This window comes from Myotis yumanensis, unplaced genomic scaffold (assembly GCF_028538775.1).
Source record: "Myotis yumanensis isolate MYYU_CA2020_CCGP unplaced genomic scaffold, mMyoYum1.0.hap1 SCAF_1, whole genome shotgun sequence".
Taxonomy (NCBI): domain Eukaryota; kingdom Metazoa; phylum Chordata; class Mammalia; order Chiroptera; family Vespertilionidae; genus Myotis; species Myotis yumanensis.
In genome coordinates this window covers 190065663-190081067 of record NW_027223752.1, presented here as the reverse complement: position 1 = coordinate 190081067, position 15405 = coordinate 190065663, and the positions used below count along the sequence as shown (strand labels likewise).

General features: G+C 39.2%; 1 protein-coding gene across 1 annotated transcript in view; it reads left to right on the top strand.

The window, feature by feature from the left end:
- Positions 1 to 15405, top strand: part of FRAS1 (Fraser extracellular matrix complex subunit 1) — a 444205-nt gene that overhangs the window by 328292 nt on the left and 100508 nt on the right. Inside the window, exons 33-37 of the mRNA XM_070394313.1 lie at positions 3495 to 3609; positions 5126 to 5263; positions 7395 to 7427; positions 13051 to 13182; positions 14217 to 14342. Coding sequence (XP_070250414.1) covers positions 3495 to 3609; positions 5126 to 5263; positions 7395 to 7427; positions 13051 to 13182; positions 14217 to 14342 — 544 coding nt within the window. The remainder of the gene's footprint in view (positions 1 to 3494; positions 3610 to 5125; positions 5264 to 7394; positions 7428 to 13050; positions 13183 to 14216; positions 14343 to 15405) is intronic.

The window sequence follows — 15405 nt, the reverse complement described above, 5'->3', positions numbered from 1 at the left end:
TGTTTGTAAATCCTGACCTAGAAGTTTAAGTTATGCACACTTTGCTAAGGCTTAAGTGTTAAAATGTTTGTGTCCCTATCCCCCATCCAATTCCTCAGATGACATTGAAATGCAATGGAAAGTATTCTAAAAAAAGTTACTGATTATGTTATTATACAAAGTATTTTATTATTTTATTTCTTAGCTTAATCTTTTTGTGATGATATGTCTAGGGAGCGGCTCTAGAGTTAAGCCTCGGATTGACCTGTGGCAGAGCCACAAACAAGTCCCAGGTTAGAGAGCAGAACCCTCTTAGCATAATTAAGCCTGACCTTATGGCCAACCCCTGATCCTTCCTGGGTAGCTAATGGGCTGTGGGAGATGCAGCAAGTGCTGCCAAAACAAGTGAAACTCACAAGAACATTGTAACTATGTTTACCACTACCTTGTTTTTCTCTGGCTATAAAATAAAGCCTCAACTTGCTGGCTGGATCCTTCTCTGTGGCCTCATCCAGGCACAGGAGATCCACCAGTCCCAGCTGTATTCTCTTTGTCTGTCTTTTCTTTAATCCTTCACCCCCCTCCTCAGGCTCACTGAACCCTTGGCTGTGCTGGCATGGAACAGATATGTTTCATTCACTCAACAAATTTTTATCAAGTAATGATATGTTCCATATGTTAGATGGTTGGGATCCACCCATAAATGAACACAATCCTTGTTCTTATGGAGTTTACATTCTCTTAGGTATAAGTAATAAAATAAATAATTCACTTATAGCATGTTAGTGAGAAGTATTATGGTAAAACAAAATGTAGGTCAGGGACAAGGGTGTTAGAAATGCAGTGGTGGGAGCAGAGGAGACCTATGTTGTAATTTTAAATAAGGTGGTTGGCATGGCTCAGTGGTTGAGTGTCAACCTATGAACCAGGAGGTCACGGTTCAATTCCCTGTCAGGGCATATGTCCCAGTTGTAGGCTTGATCCCCAGTGTGGGGCAGGCAGGAGGCAGCTGATCAATGATTCTCTCTCATCATTGATGTTTCTGTCTCTCTCTCCCTCTTCCTTCTCTGAAATCAATAAAAATGTTTTAAAAAATAAATAAATGAATAATGTGGTCAGGGTGGACTTTATTAAGATAATGACATTTAAAGAAAGACTTGCAGGAAGTGAGGGAGATGGCCACGCACATACTCAGAAAAGAGCATTCCAGGCCCAGGGAACCATGCGTTTACAGGCATCCAGTTGAGAGCTTGCTCAGATGTTCAAGGAACAGCAAGGAAGCCAGTAGGGCTGGAGCAGAGTGAGTGAAAGCAAGTGTAATTGACATGAATTCACAGATGTGCTAAGTGTGTGGGGGAGCGAGGGGGACAGATCACGTCTGGCCTTGCCATTATAGGGATTTCGCTTCTATTCTGAGTAAAATGGTGAGCCAGTCAGGGTGTTGAGCAGAGGGCTACTGTCCTTGTTAAAGGGATCATGCTGACTGCTGTGCTGAAATAACCTGGGGGCTGTGGGATGGGGCAGGAGAGCAGCTGGGAAGTCATCCTGGTAACCCAGCAAGGTGGTGGCAGTGGCCGTGGGGAGAAGTGGTTGGATTCTGGATATATGCAGAAGTAATATGAGTATTATAAACTCATTATTCTGTAAGAGTCTCTTGTTGACAGATATTTTAATAAAAAGTGTCTTCTGTAATGATTTCTATGAAATTTAATTTCTCATTTCTTACTATGTTTAATTGATGAGTATTAAACATTCCAAATAGGCAATATTAAAATTGATTATACTTTGATACATCTCAACCTTTATATTGCATTCTTTGGGAAATAAGTCCTTTTTCTACCTAGTGTATATTTCTATTAGTAGAGAAATAGTATCCATAAATTTCATGGATATGAAATATCGGTTGCCTTGGCTGGTACATATTTCTCTTTTCCATAGTCCTATGTCCATGCTAATTCTCTCTTCTTATCACTTTATTGTTTTAGGAACATCTAGATTTTTTAAAATATCTCATAATACTCAGGATTTGCAGTCATTCTGATGGTTTTGAGATTACGAAGGAGGCAAACAGACCGAACAATATATTGAGCCTGCACCTTTTTGTCCATGTATCTGTGCACACACACGTCCACATTTATAGCTGTGTGCACACATTCATGGGCTGTAAACACCTTATATAGGGCATATGTTTTTAATTTGTTGCCCTTACTTGTTTTATTTTAGGGTGAGACACCAGGTACTATTTTGCAATCCTGATTTTCCTTGCTCTGTACATTCCAGAGCCGAGCAATGGCCTGAAATATGACTCTTTACGACAGGAGGATTGTCCTAACCTGCTACTGCTGCCTCTCCCCAGGACAAGTATGCCTTGGGGACAATTAAAAGAGCAACTGTAACCTTCAATCTTTTTGTGGTTACAAGGAAGAACACCACACCCTCCTCCATGAGAATTACTGAGCCCTACTTTCCCAAAGAGGGAAACTTCTTCTGAAAGAAGGAAAGCTTCAGAGAGCAGGAGAGGCTGTCAAACTCTAATCCTTCAGGGGTTAGGAAGAGCCTGCAAAGAGCCTGATATTTTCATTCTGATTTATTGACAGCTTGTGTGACCCAGTCAAAGGGCCCGTGCTCACCTTACTTTCCCCTCTCTTCCCTCCACTGTGTTTTTGCTGCTGTCCCCAATTCACTGTTATGCCTGGTCAAGGGATTCTGAGTCTCTCCCCCTGCCCCCTTTTTTGAGTGTTGTCACTGTTAGTCGGTGATGGATGTTCACAGGTGAATGAATAGTAAAAGCTACGTACACATTGGCCTTCTGATTAATTTTGCTTAAGTCTTCATTGGGTTCTGAAAACTAGAAGAGAAAAGCAATATCTAGTTCATTTGAGTAGTAGAATGGAGACAAAGAAATATTGATTATTTCATGATTTACTTTAATAAACAAATAATTCTTAAATCTCTGAATTCAAATGATGAGCCTCTGTTGGTTTTTGAGTTCGTCTTTAGTCCTTGAATCCATCAGTTTCAAAAAACACACAAACCAAAGCAGAAAGAATCAAAGTTCCTGTCAGCAAGGCTGGGGAGTGGGGAGGGCGGGTAAGAAGGAACTTTTTACCAGATGAACCTTAGCTCCTTAAGTTGGAGGAACAAAGATGTAGCAATCCAGCTGTGAATATTAGAATATCCAGCTGTGGTGGCTCATTTTCAAACCTGCAGCACTGGGAGCTCCACCTAGGGAAAGTGTCATTTTAGGATTCCCAGAGCATGCACCGGCATAAACCTGGGGCAGAGGGCGGGGGGGAGAAGAGTCAGGGTGCAAGAGGACCTGGAGAGGACTCTATAATCCTGCAAGATTCCCAAGGCTGGGACCAGTCTGTGGTGCAAGAGATGAGCCCCTTCTGTTGAATTCTCAGAGAAAACTTTGTTATGTGTGACTAATTTGAAAGCCCAGAGTGAGTTTGTTTGTTTTAATAAGGTTTGTTTTTGCCCCTGACCATTCTTCCTTCTTAAACTTTGTTTAGGCTCGGGAAGATGACCTGACTGTGATTCAGCCTCATTCTCTCTCTTTTGTCAACTCTGAGAAGCCAAGTGGAAAGATTATATACAATGTCACTTTACCTCTGCATCCAAGTCAAGGTAAGATGTGCAGTGAATGATCTCTTAAATGATGTCTTCTAGCTGTCGATGAGTCTTAAAAGCTCTGGAGTTTTGTCCGCTTATTCTTGTTGAATTTGCAGAAGTAACAATTATTGATACCCCTTGTTCCCATCCTGTGAGTTTAGAACCAATTGAGAAAGAGAGAGACATTGTGGTCAGACCTATGGAGATGAATGTGTCAACTTTGGTATCAACAGAGTTGTACTGGAGAACATAGTGTGCATATAACTTCATTCACTGGATTGAGCTCCCCCGCCTGTGCATAGGCAGAATTGGACAGACACAGGCACTGTCTGTGTGGACAGAGCCTGCCCTGGTGTGGTTAGAGGTGAGCAGACCAGAGAATGTGCTAAGGACAAGGAGCTCTGCCAGAGAGTTCAGAGGGGACTGAGCCACCCATACTCAGTCCCTTTCCCAATTGGATAAGTCTCTCCTCCTCCCATAGGGGATCATGGGAATGTGGAACTACAGTCAGAGAAGAGGTGGCCCCTACCATCAGTCCTCAGCCTGAAGATCTCTGAACGCTGGGTTTAACTAATAGGCCTATGCCCAAAGAGAGGTGGTGGAGAGGAGATCAGCTTCTATTAAGATAATTCTGCTTCCGGCTCTCAGGCTGCTCTCCCAAGACCAGTCCCTGCCCTAAATGTAAGCCTTTCAGATGATCAAATTCCCAGGGAGAAGTCAAAGCCTAAAAATTCCATTACCCTTTTGATAAAATCCAAATAAATTAAAAGTCTAAAAGTCTCCATCCACCATTTTTACTCTGCTAAGTCATAGCTAGACTCGTTCTCCCTGTGTTGCCAGGGAGAGATGAAGTACTTTCAGACTTGCGTCCTGATGGACTCTCAGCCCTTCAGAAGTTGAACTAGTCCAACACTAAGCCTCACTCATGTCCTCCTTTGGAAGAGGTAATAGGACATGAAAGATGATCACAGTTCTGTACCTGAAAAATTTAGAAATGACAGGCAAATAGACAGCTCCTAGGCATTTATCACAAGCAAAGTGATCATTGTAAATCCAGGTCTTAGAATAGTCAAGACCCATGTTACTATTGCCAGAGATCATCACAGAGACTAAGGAGTTCCTGAAAGAAAGAGGGTAGATGGATAAAAATCTCTCTGCAGCTCACCAGGAGACCAGTCTGTGCCATTCCCCAGTCACCTTGACCTTTGAACTTAAACTCAATTGAGAGAATCTCATAATTACGGTACAGTGTCTATGACTTCTGTAGAATTACCTGGGCTCAGCTACAGTAGGGGCAGTTTGTGTCTTTCTATTGTTTATAGTCAACGATTCCTTGTCAAGAGTCTATTTGGGTTTCAGATTTGCATTTTGTTGAATAACAGGAGAATAGTATACCAAGAACAACCTGAGAGCAGTAGTTCCTGAAGGATAAAAGGCTCTCGCCAGTGGGAAAGGCAGCTGATGTCTCTGGTGATTCGGTTAGTCATCCAGAACTACTGCTGATGCTCATGCCCAGTCTCCTTCTCCCCAGGTATCATCGAACATAGGGACCAGCCCCACTCTCCCATCCGGTATTTCACACAGGAAGATATTAACCAGGGCAAAATCATGTACCGCCCTCCCACGGCAGCCCCCCACCTCCAGGAAATCATGGCCTTCTCCTTCGCTGGTAATGCTTTCTTTTCTGTTTTCAGGCACCTAAACTATCCTCTGTGGCTCTTCATGGCAGGCTCACCCTAACTCTTCCTGTTGTCCTCCTAGGTAGTTAGGTGATGCTGCTTTATAGCTGTTCAAATAGCTCGAGACTTGCAGGCTAATATGTACCTTGGACTCAGTTCATCCCTTTTCTTAATTTATTCATGCATGCAGAAATACCTTCAATAAATATTTATTTTATGCCTACTATGTAGCAATCACTGAGTGAGGCCTTGAATATATAGTGATAAGCAAAGAGAGGCATGAATCTTGTTCTTGGCGACTTTGGGGTTCTAAGTGCTGTACAGAGACAGAATTTGGTAAATAATCTCAGTAATGAATGTTTAATTGCAGGCTGAGATAAGAGCTCTGATAAGTGGTGGAATTAGATGTAACAACACTGACCTAGACTGGAGGCTCAGTGGAGGCTACCCAGTGTGGTATGGACCTGGGATAAATAGGGAAAAGCTAACTAGGCTAAGTGTGCATATTGGGGTTGTTTTGTTATAGAACATTCCTGAAGAAAGGACACACACCCCTTGTGCAGAGTTCCTGGCGAGGGAGCGAATATGGTATTCTTGGGATTGAACAAAAGTCCAGTGTGTCTGGAATGTGGATGGTTGAGCAGAGCGGGATGGGTCTGGGGGGAGATGGAGGCCAGACCTTAGAGGCTCTGTACACTTATAGAGATTTGGATCTTTATCCCAACAACAAGAACCCAGTGGAGGGTTTAGGATCTAGGAGAATGTCTTTTCATAAGGAATTCTTCAACTGCAGTGATATGAATGGATTTGAGGAGGAAGCCAGGGTGGATGGACATGTGGGTGAAAGGAATACAGTGAGAAGAGTCCCGTAGTGCTTCAGGGAAGATCCCATATAGGAGTGGAGAGTGCAGGTGACCTTTTGGGATTAAAACACGGATTTGTCAGGAGGTACCTTTTTAAAGGAAGAGAAGGCTAAGTAAAAGAATAACTGAATCATTAAATCAAGCCAGTATGTGCCCTGCCACTACGCCAAGATAGCCTTAATCCTTACTGCCCCCCGCCCCTCTTATGTCTCCCCTTGACCCAGTCAGTAATCAGAGCTGCTCCTGGGAAAGCAGGAGGTTGAGTCCCTATCCTAAATATTTTTGTGCCTCGAAATGATTCTAAAAATCTTGAAGCTATTTCTTTATGATCGTTAAGATATGTGTATTACATAATACAACTAATATACAGTATTATTTTTATATGGTAACTTTGATAATATGGAAAAGCCTTTAATTTCTTATGATGAGTTGAACATGGATAAAATAATTTTAGAGTTCTGTTTTAAATTAAGGGCAACATTTAAGTAATAATTGTCATTATTTATATAACTGTAATTGTCTGGGACATGATTAACTACTCAATTGGATTAAAAATCTCTAAGGATAGGGGTAGGCCACTTCTCTAAGGAATATCCCCAGTATTTAGTAACTGGGTAACCAATAGCCCATGAAAATGTTCATGGTTCCCTAACCCCTACTTTGTAAGACCTACTTTACAAGAAACTCAGGATATCCTGGGATTAGAGAAAAAGAAAACATGTCAGCCATGGTTGAAGTTATTTCCATATCCACTATACTCGCCTGAGTTCCTAAAGCCTTTTTTGAGAGAGCAGAATCCTGTCCTGTATAATCTATGGGGTAAATGCCATGAGATAAATCTCTCACACTGTTACAGTGTGTAATTCATTGTCCCAGGCATCACTCAATTCTACAATGGAATTGACCCACCAGACAGCCTTGTCAGTGATATATGACATCACCCACACTCACGGATTTGCAAGGTTTTATGTACTGATAAAATGGGATCTGAATGAATGTATTATAAATCACTCTGACTGCTGTGATATAAAATTATACCACTTTGTGGTTCTTTTGGTTACTTAAAATTAGTGGTGACACTAATTTTAAATTCAACATAACATTATCTAATGGCCTGGTAGCCTTTCCTTAAACTATAATAATTTAGATGAAAACATCCGTTACTTTTCTAACCTCTGCCACATATTTTATACCTTCCCCATCCATTGCTGACCTCAAAATGTTTAGTACACTGATTTTCTCTCTTCTGTTCTTGCAGGTCTCCCAGAATCGGTGAAATTCCACTTCACAGGTGAAGATTTTAAACTCAATTTTATTAGAAAATGGAATTTTTTCTTTCCTTATTAGTCCTTTCTCCCTTTTTTTGCTCTCTTCATCATCACTTTTAACTATTTTCTAAGAACTGCTTAAAAGTTACATGAGACAAGTTTCTTCTAAAATAATCACATGGCTAGTTAAATAGTCATACCTTAACTTTGTATTCATAGGAAAAACAATCCACCAAGGATACCAAAGGTTAGTGTTGCTTGAGTCCCATTTTAACTTGTTCAAATACCTATTAAAAATAGGTAATAGTGGTTAAGATAATAGACTCTGGATATAGACTGTCTGGGGTTCAGCCTACTCTGGGAAAGTTTCTTAACCTCTCTGTGCCTAGATGCTTCATCCATCAGTGAGGAAAATAAGTCATGATTATATTTATGTAAAGTTCCCAGGACAATTATTGGCACATAATCATCTCTATGTGACCCAATGAAAGTGGTTGTATATATTCTTAAATAGAGCCTTTTCGTTGAATACCTTGTTACCGGAGGGAGAAGTGTTATGGCCCAGAGAGTGAGTTGTGAAAGCTGTGTGTAGGAGACTTCAGCATCCCAGCTTTAGTTCACAGTCCATTAGAAGCTGAGTGCCAACAAGCAAAAACAGAGTTGGATCTGACATCTATGCTGGGCAAAACAGAGACAAGCATTCTTGTTTAGATCTAAAGTGAGGATGGTTGATTATAAATGGCATCCTTAAATAGCTGTCTAGTTAGGATTGACTATTCCATTAGAATCAACCATTCATATGTCCTGTCACTTTTCATGTTGGTGTAAATCTTGGTGGGAGGGAGAATCACCTTCCTCAAACTCCCAGACCTGCCTTTTTTCTTTGAGGGTTATAAATCACACTTGAATCAACAGTAAATTTTAATGTTATATCATGTTTTAAAATTTTTATTGAGATATTATTGACATATAACATATTAGTTTCAGGTGTACAACATAATCAGTTGATATTTGTATATATTGAGAAATGATTACCACAATAAGTCTAGTTAACATAAGTTATCATATACAGTTGCAAAAGTTATTTTCTTGTGATGCGAACTTTTTTATTGAATTTACTGGGGTGACATTGGTTAATAAAATCACATAGATTTTTAAGTGTACAATTCTCTAATACATCATTTGTATATTGTATTGTGTGTTCATCACCCCAAGACAAGTCTCCTTCCATCACCATTTATCCTCCCTTTACCCTCTCCTACCCCCTTTCCCATTGGTAATCACCATACTGTTGTCCATCTATGAGTGTTTTGGTGTTTGTTTGTTTGCTTAATCCCCTCAACTTTTTTATCCAACTCCCTCCCCTCAGTTGTCAGTCTGTTCTCTGTATCTATAAGTCTGTCTCTATTTTGTTTGTTAGTTTATTTTGTTCATTAGATTCCACATATAAGTAAAATCATAGTGTATGTACTTGGCTTTCTCTTTTAAAACATTTTTTTAAAGAAAAAGAGTATTTCGATTATTGTACAAGCCAAAGCAATGTACAGTATTGTCTTATTTCACTGGCTTATTTCACTTAGCATAATACTCTCCAGGTCCAGCCATTCAGTTGTAAAGAGTAAGATTTCCTTCTTTTTATGGCCAAGTAGTATTCCATTGTGTAAATGTACCACAGCTTTTTTAATCCACTCATCTACTGATGGACACTTAGACTGCTTCCAAATCTTGGCTACTATAATTAATGCTGCAATGAATATAGGGGTGCATATATTCTTTCAAATTAGTGTTTTGGGTTTCTTTGGATATACTAGTATTCCTAGAAGTGGAATCAATAGGTCATAAGGCAGTTCCATTTTTAATTTTTTGAAATAACTCCATCCTGCTTTCCACCGTGGCTGTAGCAATTTGCATTCCTACCAACAGGGAACAAGGGTTCTCTTTTCTCTACATCTTTGCCAACACTTGTTGTTTGTTGATTTATTGATGATAGCCATTTTGACAGGTATAACATGGTATCTCATTGTGAATTTCTCTAATGATTAATGACATTGAGCATCTTTTCATATGTCTATTGGCCATCTGTATGTCCTCTTTGGAGAAGTATCTATTTAGGTCTTTGCCCATTTTCTTAATTGGATTATTTGTTTTTATTGGTGTTGAATTTTATAAGTTCTTTATAAATTTTGGATGTCAACCCCTTATCAGATATATCATTAGTGAATATGTTCTCCCATTCAATGTATTGTCTTTTCATTTAGTTGTGCAAAAACTTTTTAGTTTGATGTAGTCCCACTTGTTTTTTGTTTGTTTGCTTCTCTTGCCTGAGAAGATATATTAGAAAAAAATATTGCTTCCAAAAATGTCTTAGATTTTACTGCCTATGTTTTCTTCTAGGATTTTTATGGTTTTTGAGTCTTCCATTTACATCTTTAATCTATTTTGTGTATGGTGTAAGAAAGTAACCTAGTTTATTTTTTTGCATATATTTGTCTAATTTTCCCAATACAATTTAGTGAATAGACAATCTTTACTCCATTATATGTTTTTGCCTCCTTTGTCAAATATTAATTAGCCATAAAGGCCCTGGTTTATTTCTGGGTTCTCTATTCTGTTCCATTGAACTGTATGTATGTTTTTTATGGTCGTACCATGCTGTTTTGATTACTGTGGTTTTGTCATATAGTTTGATATCAGATAGTGTGATTCTTCCAACTTTGTTCTTCCTTCTCAAGATTGCTGTGATATTTAGGGTCTTTTTTTTTGTTTGTTTCTTAAAATTTTTGAAATATTTGTTCTAGTTCTATGGAATACACCATTGGTCTCTTGATAGGAGTTGTCCTGTATCTATAGATTGCTTTGGATTGTGTGGACATTTTAATGATGTTAATTCTTCCTATCCGTGAACACAGTATATGCTTCCACTTATTTGTATCTCCTTCATTTTCTTTCTTCAGTGTTTCATAATTTTATGAGTATAGGTTTTTTACATCCTTGGTTAAATTTAGTCCTGTCTATTTACTTGGATGCAATTGTGTATGGGATTGCTTTCTTAGTTTTTCTTTTTGATAGTTAATTGTTGTTGTATAGAAATGCAACTAATTTGTTTTGCATCCTGCTACTTTACTGAATTCATTGATCACTTCTAGTAATTCTTTGGTGGAATCTGTAGGATTCTCATAATCTGCAAATAATGACAGTTTTACTTCTTTTACAGTTAGATGCCTTTTATTTCTTCTTCTTATCTGATTGCTGTGGCTAGGTCTTCCAGTACTATGTTGAATAAGAGTGATGAAAGCAGATATTCCTGTCTTGTTCCTGATCTTATAGGAGATGCTTGTAGCTTTTGCCCATTGAGTATGGCTGTGGGTTTGTCATATATGGCCTTTATTATGTTGAGGCATGTTCCCTCTATTCCCATCTTGCTGAGAGTTTTTGTCATAAATGGATGCTGTATTTTTTTAAAATGCTGTTTCTGCATCTATTGATATGATTATGTGGTTTTTATCCTTCATCTTGTTTGTGTGATGTCTCATGCTTAACTTTTTAAAAAAATATATATTTTATTGATTTTTTATAGAGAGGAAGGGAGAGGGATAGAGAGTCAGAAACATCGATGAGAGAGAAACATCAATCAGCTGCCTCCTGCACACTCCCCACTGGGTATGTGCCCGCAACCAAGGCTCATGCCCTTGACCGGAATCGAACCTGGGACCCCTGAGTCAGCAGGCCAACGCTCCATCCACTGAGCCAAACCGGTCAGGGCTCATGCTTAACTTTTAAGATCTACTCTCTTAGCAACTTTCAAATATGCAATACAGTATTATTTACTACTAGAGGCCCAGTGCACGAAATCGTGCATGGGTGGGGTCCAGGCGGCCTGCCCCAATAGGGACAATTGGGGTAGGCCGGCCAGGGGGAGGGGCCGCAGGCTGTTGGCTGGCCCCCCCACCCCCTGAACGAACTCCCAGTCAAACTCCCAGTTGAGGGGACAATTTGCATATTAGCCTTCTATTATATAGGATAGTCACCATGTTGTGCATTACATCCTTGGGGCTTATTTATCTTATAAATGGAAGTTTGTATCTTTTGACCACCTTCACTCATTTCACCCACCTCCCATCCCTTACCTCTGGCAACCACTAATCTGTTCATTTTTTAGGGTCCACATATATAGTAAGTGAAATCATATGGTGTGTCTTCAAGGTCCATTGTGTTGTCTGTCACAAATGGCAAGATTTCATTCTTTTTTATGGCTGAATAACATTCCATCACATATATATGATGTTTTCTTTATCCACTTATCCATTAATGGACACTTAGGTTGTTTCCATGCCTTGCCAATTATAAATAATGCTGCAGTAAACACAGGGATGCAGATATCTTTTCAAGTTAATGTTTTGGTTTTTGTATTTTTTCTTTAGATAAATACCCAGAATTGGGATTGCTGAGTCATATCATAATTCTATTTTTAATTTGTGAGGAACCTTCACACTGTTTTTCATGGTGGCTGCAACAATATATAGTCTCACAAACAGTGCACAAAGGTTTTCTTTGTCTTACATCCTCACCAACACTTGTTAACTATTGTGCTTTTGATGATAGCCATTCTCACAGGTGTGAGGTAATATCTCATTGTGGTTTTGATTTGCATTTTCCTGATGATCAGTGATGTGAACACCTTCTCATGCACCTGTTTGTCATATGTATGTCTTCTTTGGAAAAATACAGATCAGATTCCTATTGACCATTACTAAGTTCAGAAGAAAGTGAAGAAGGAAACCAGTTTCTTATAACCAACCCCTCTAAAAACATAGCACACATTTAAAATAATCCATAGTAAATAAAGTTATAAAAATAAAGAAAAATAAAGTAATCAATAGTGCAGTTTTCTCAATTGCCACTACAAATAAACACATGAATGAGCTGGTGGGGCAGGCAATCCTCTTGGCTTTTAGAGAAGCGAGGGTGTGTTAAGTTATGGGGAAGTAGAAATACGAATCAAGGATCAGGCAATTCTGCTTTCATTTCCCTCAGGTGATCAGTATTCACTTGGCTGTCAGGTAATCCAGGGAAATAAATCTTAAGGTCACTGTTTTGTTCACAAAGGTGTCTTCCATTTATTGTGTTGTGCATAACAGCCAGGTAAAAATAGGTCTGCTTACTTCCAAACAAATGCCATTTAAGATGTTTGTATGGACATATTCTGTCCTGTTCAAAAGCTATTTTCTAAGGAGTCATGGACATGTTCTTTCTAAAAGAGATTTCTTGAAAAAAAAAATCTTTCCCTGGAACATTGGAAGAATTAATTTAATTTAAAAAATAATCCCATAAATAAAAGCCTTTACCAACATCATATAAGGGTACAAGTTTTGTATTATTTTTCTTTCCACTAACATTTATCAATATCATGTTGTTGTAAAACTTGCTTCTTAGAATAAACTTGTTGTTATGGCCCTTTACCCTTTTTGTTATCCCCTAGAACAGGTTTTGTTAGAATAGCTCACAGTATCTTGCTTACTCACTTTTCCCATTTGTCAGCATCTCTTCAAAGTGCTATGGTAATCTAAAAAACTCTGGCTACACATTTATGGAAATAGCCTGAAGGTGACCAGCCTACAGCAGGTTTATGTGTATGTACCTTTCTAGTTTCGGATGGAGAACACACGAGTCCGGAGATGGCCCTCACCATTCACTTACTTCACTCGGATCGGCACCCCCCAGTGTTCCAGGTCACAGCTCCACTGCTCAAGGTCAGCCCAGGAGGCAGAGCTTCCATAGGTAAGAACTGGGAGCCCGAAAGAAGCATGGCTCTGAAAATGGAACCATAATTTAGCAATGGTTCCTGTTCAAACCTCTTGATGCTTACCAAAAAGTAACGACCTCCTCTTCCAGAAGGTACTTGCTCCTCATCTATATCCTTCCCTCTGCCCATTTCCATGAAAATAGAAACAGCACAGAGAGAAGGCAATAAACCCTTCAGAGGCCAATGCTCGGGGATGGAATACAACACAGAATTTATTGTCCAGCCTCCAAGAGACTGATTTGTGGCCATCACTAAAATATAAAGTAACAGAGAGCAGAGAGAATGGGGGGAGCCTTTTCAATGACTTCCTTCATTTCCTATTTAGAAAGTAAAGAGTAACGGGAGAAATGACAGATCACAGTAACCTTGGGAAGCTGTGAAGAGTTAGTGTTGGCCCAGTTCTTTTGTATGTGATTTATCTATTACTATACTCACTCTTTAGAAGTGTATTCTTTCGCCAAGAACATCCTAAGTGCAGATTCTTACCCAGTTTCTACATGTGGGTATTGGCCTAAAATTAATTATCATCCAACTTATAAACAACTGTCACTTTCACCCTGCTTCTCACTCCAGTGAGGGCAGGAGCAACTATTGTTAAAATAACTTGGCTCTTATGTAGATTCAGAGAGAGAAGAAGGGAAGAAACAATGAAAAACAAAGTTAGTTTCTGGGAGTATTTTTTGGAAGAAAACCTACCCGAGCTAGTCAGGTAAACCTGACCTTTTTGTGGGCTTCCCTACCTTCATTTGTGTGGAAATAAAAAAGGTGTCTGCATTCAGAACTACCTGCTTATAAGTTAACTTGTGGAAGAATCTACTTGTAATTTGGGAATTGACTGTATTATCAGTTTTCACTCCTTTGTGGTTGATTGGGATTAAACAGTGCTTTCTTATAACTATCAGATTACCCACAACATGGCTTCCAGCCTGGCCTGTGGCTTCAGTGTACACAGAGAATACAGTTTTTAATGTACACACCTTCTCACCAGGCTTTATTTTCCTGACTTCAGGGCTGCAGGTGGTAATAAGAGACACCGAGACAGCGCCTGAAGAACTCCTCTTTGAGCTTCGGAAACCGCCCGAGCACGGCGTGCTCCTTAAGGACACAGCTGAGTTCCCAGGGCCCATGGCCCCAGGTAGCTGCTCACTCTGTCATCGAGGGATTTCTTGCTCTGCCATCAGTTTTATGTGTCTCAGACAATAAGTCAGCAATTTTGTGGGACAAATTATGAGGAGATAACTTAGAAAGGGGGGAAATTAGTGTTTAGTTCATCAGCTGAAATATTTGGGACTTCTCTGTGCCACCTCCCATGCCCAAAACTATGAAGCTGTTTCCTCAACTTGTAGGTGCAATTGGTTGATTTTTGAAACCTGGAGTAAATGCATTCAGAACAGCCTCATAGGAGTTGTCAGCTGCCACTCTCCTATAGGTTGTTCATGGGCATGAATCTGTTTCCTTACTATGATATGTAAACCTTCACAGTATTTATAGCACTGCAATTCTGATAGTGTCAAGTACATGTATCTTCATAAAAAAAGGGAACACATTTTTAAAATAGTATTTACACAGTATAACAGTGTGGTGATGTGACCAGCTTTCCAAAATAATATTTACTGCACTTTCTCCAGCTATAAAAAATAACACGTATTGTTTAGAAAGTATAGAAAAACACAAAGAATGTAACTAAATCTAATTTCTAATCGTCATCCCTTATATGTCAAAGTAGATATTACCCCCTTGAAAGTTGTCACCTTGGGATGCTCTGTGCTTATTCTGACAATCTGTACTTTCTCAAAACCTTCATAGAATTCCTAGTTGTCGTGTAAAGATGCATTATTCTGAATATCCCTGCAGAGGCAGGGGGCATGTGTTTGACCTTGAAGGTAGATTGAATTTGTGAGAACAAGCAGTAGGCACTTGGGAGTCACAAAGGCAGATTTTTTACCAATTTACTGAACAAAAAAAAAAGGATATTAGAATAGATTCCTAGTATCCTAAGGGAACTACTTTGGGAGCATAATAGTCATAGCCCAGTTTTGTGAACATTATATTTCACCTATATTTGTGTAATTAACATAGAGATCCAAAGATGTTAGTAAAATGTTCTTTTTAATGTGTTACAATAAACTTATCAGTTTTATTACTTTTTTAAGCACACCACCACTAGCACCAGTAAATCACCATAACACAGTGTTGAA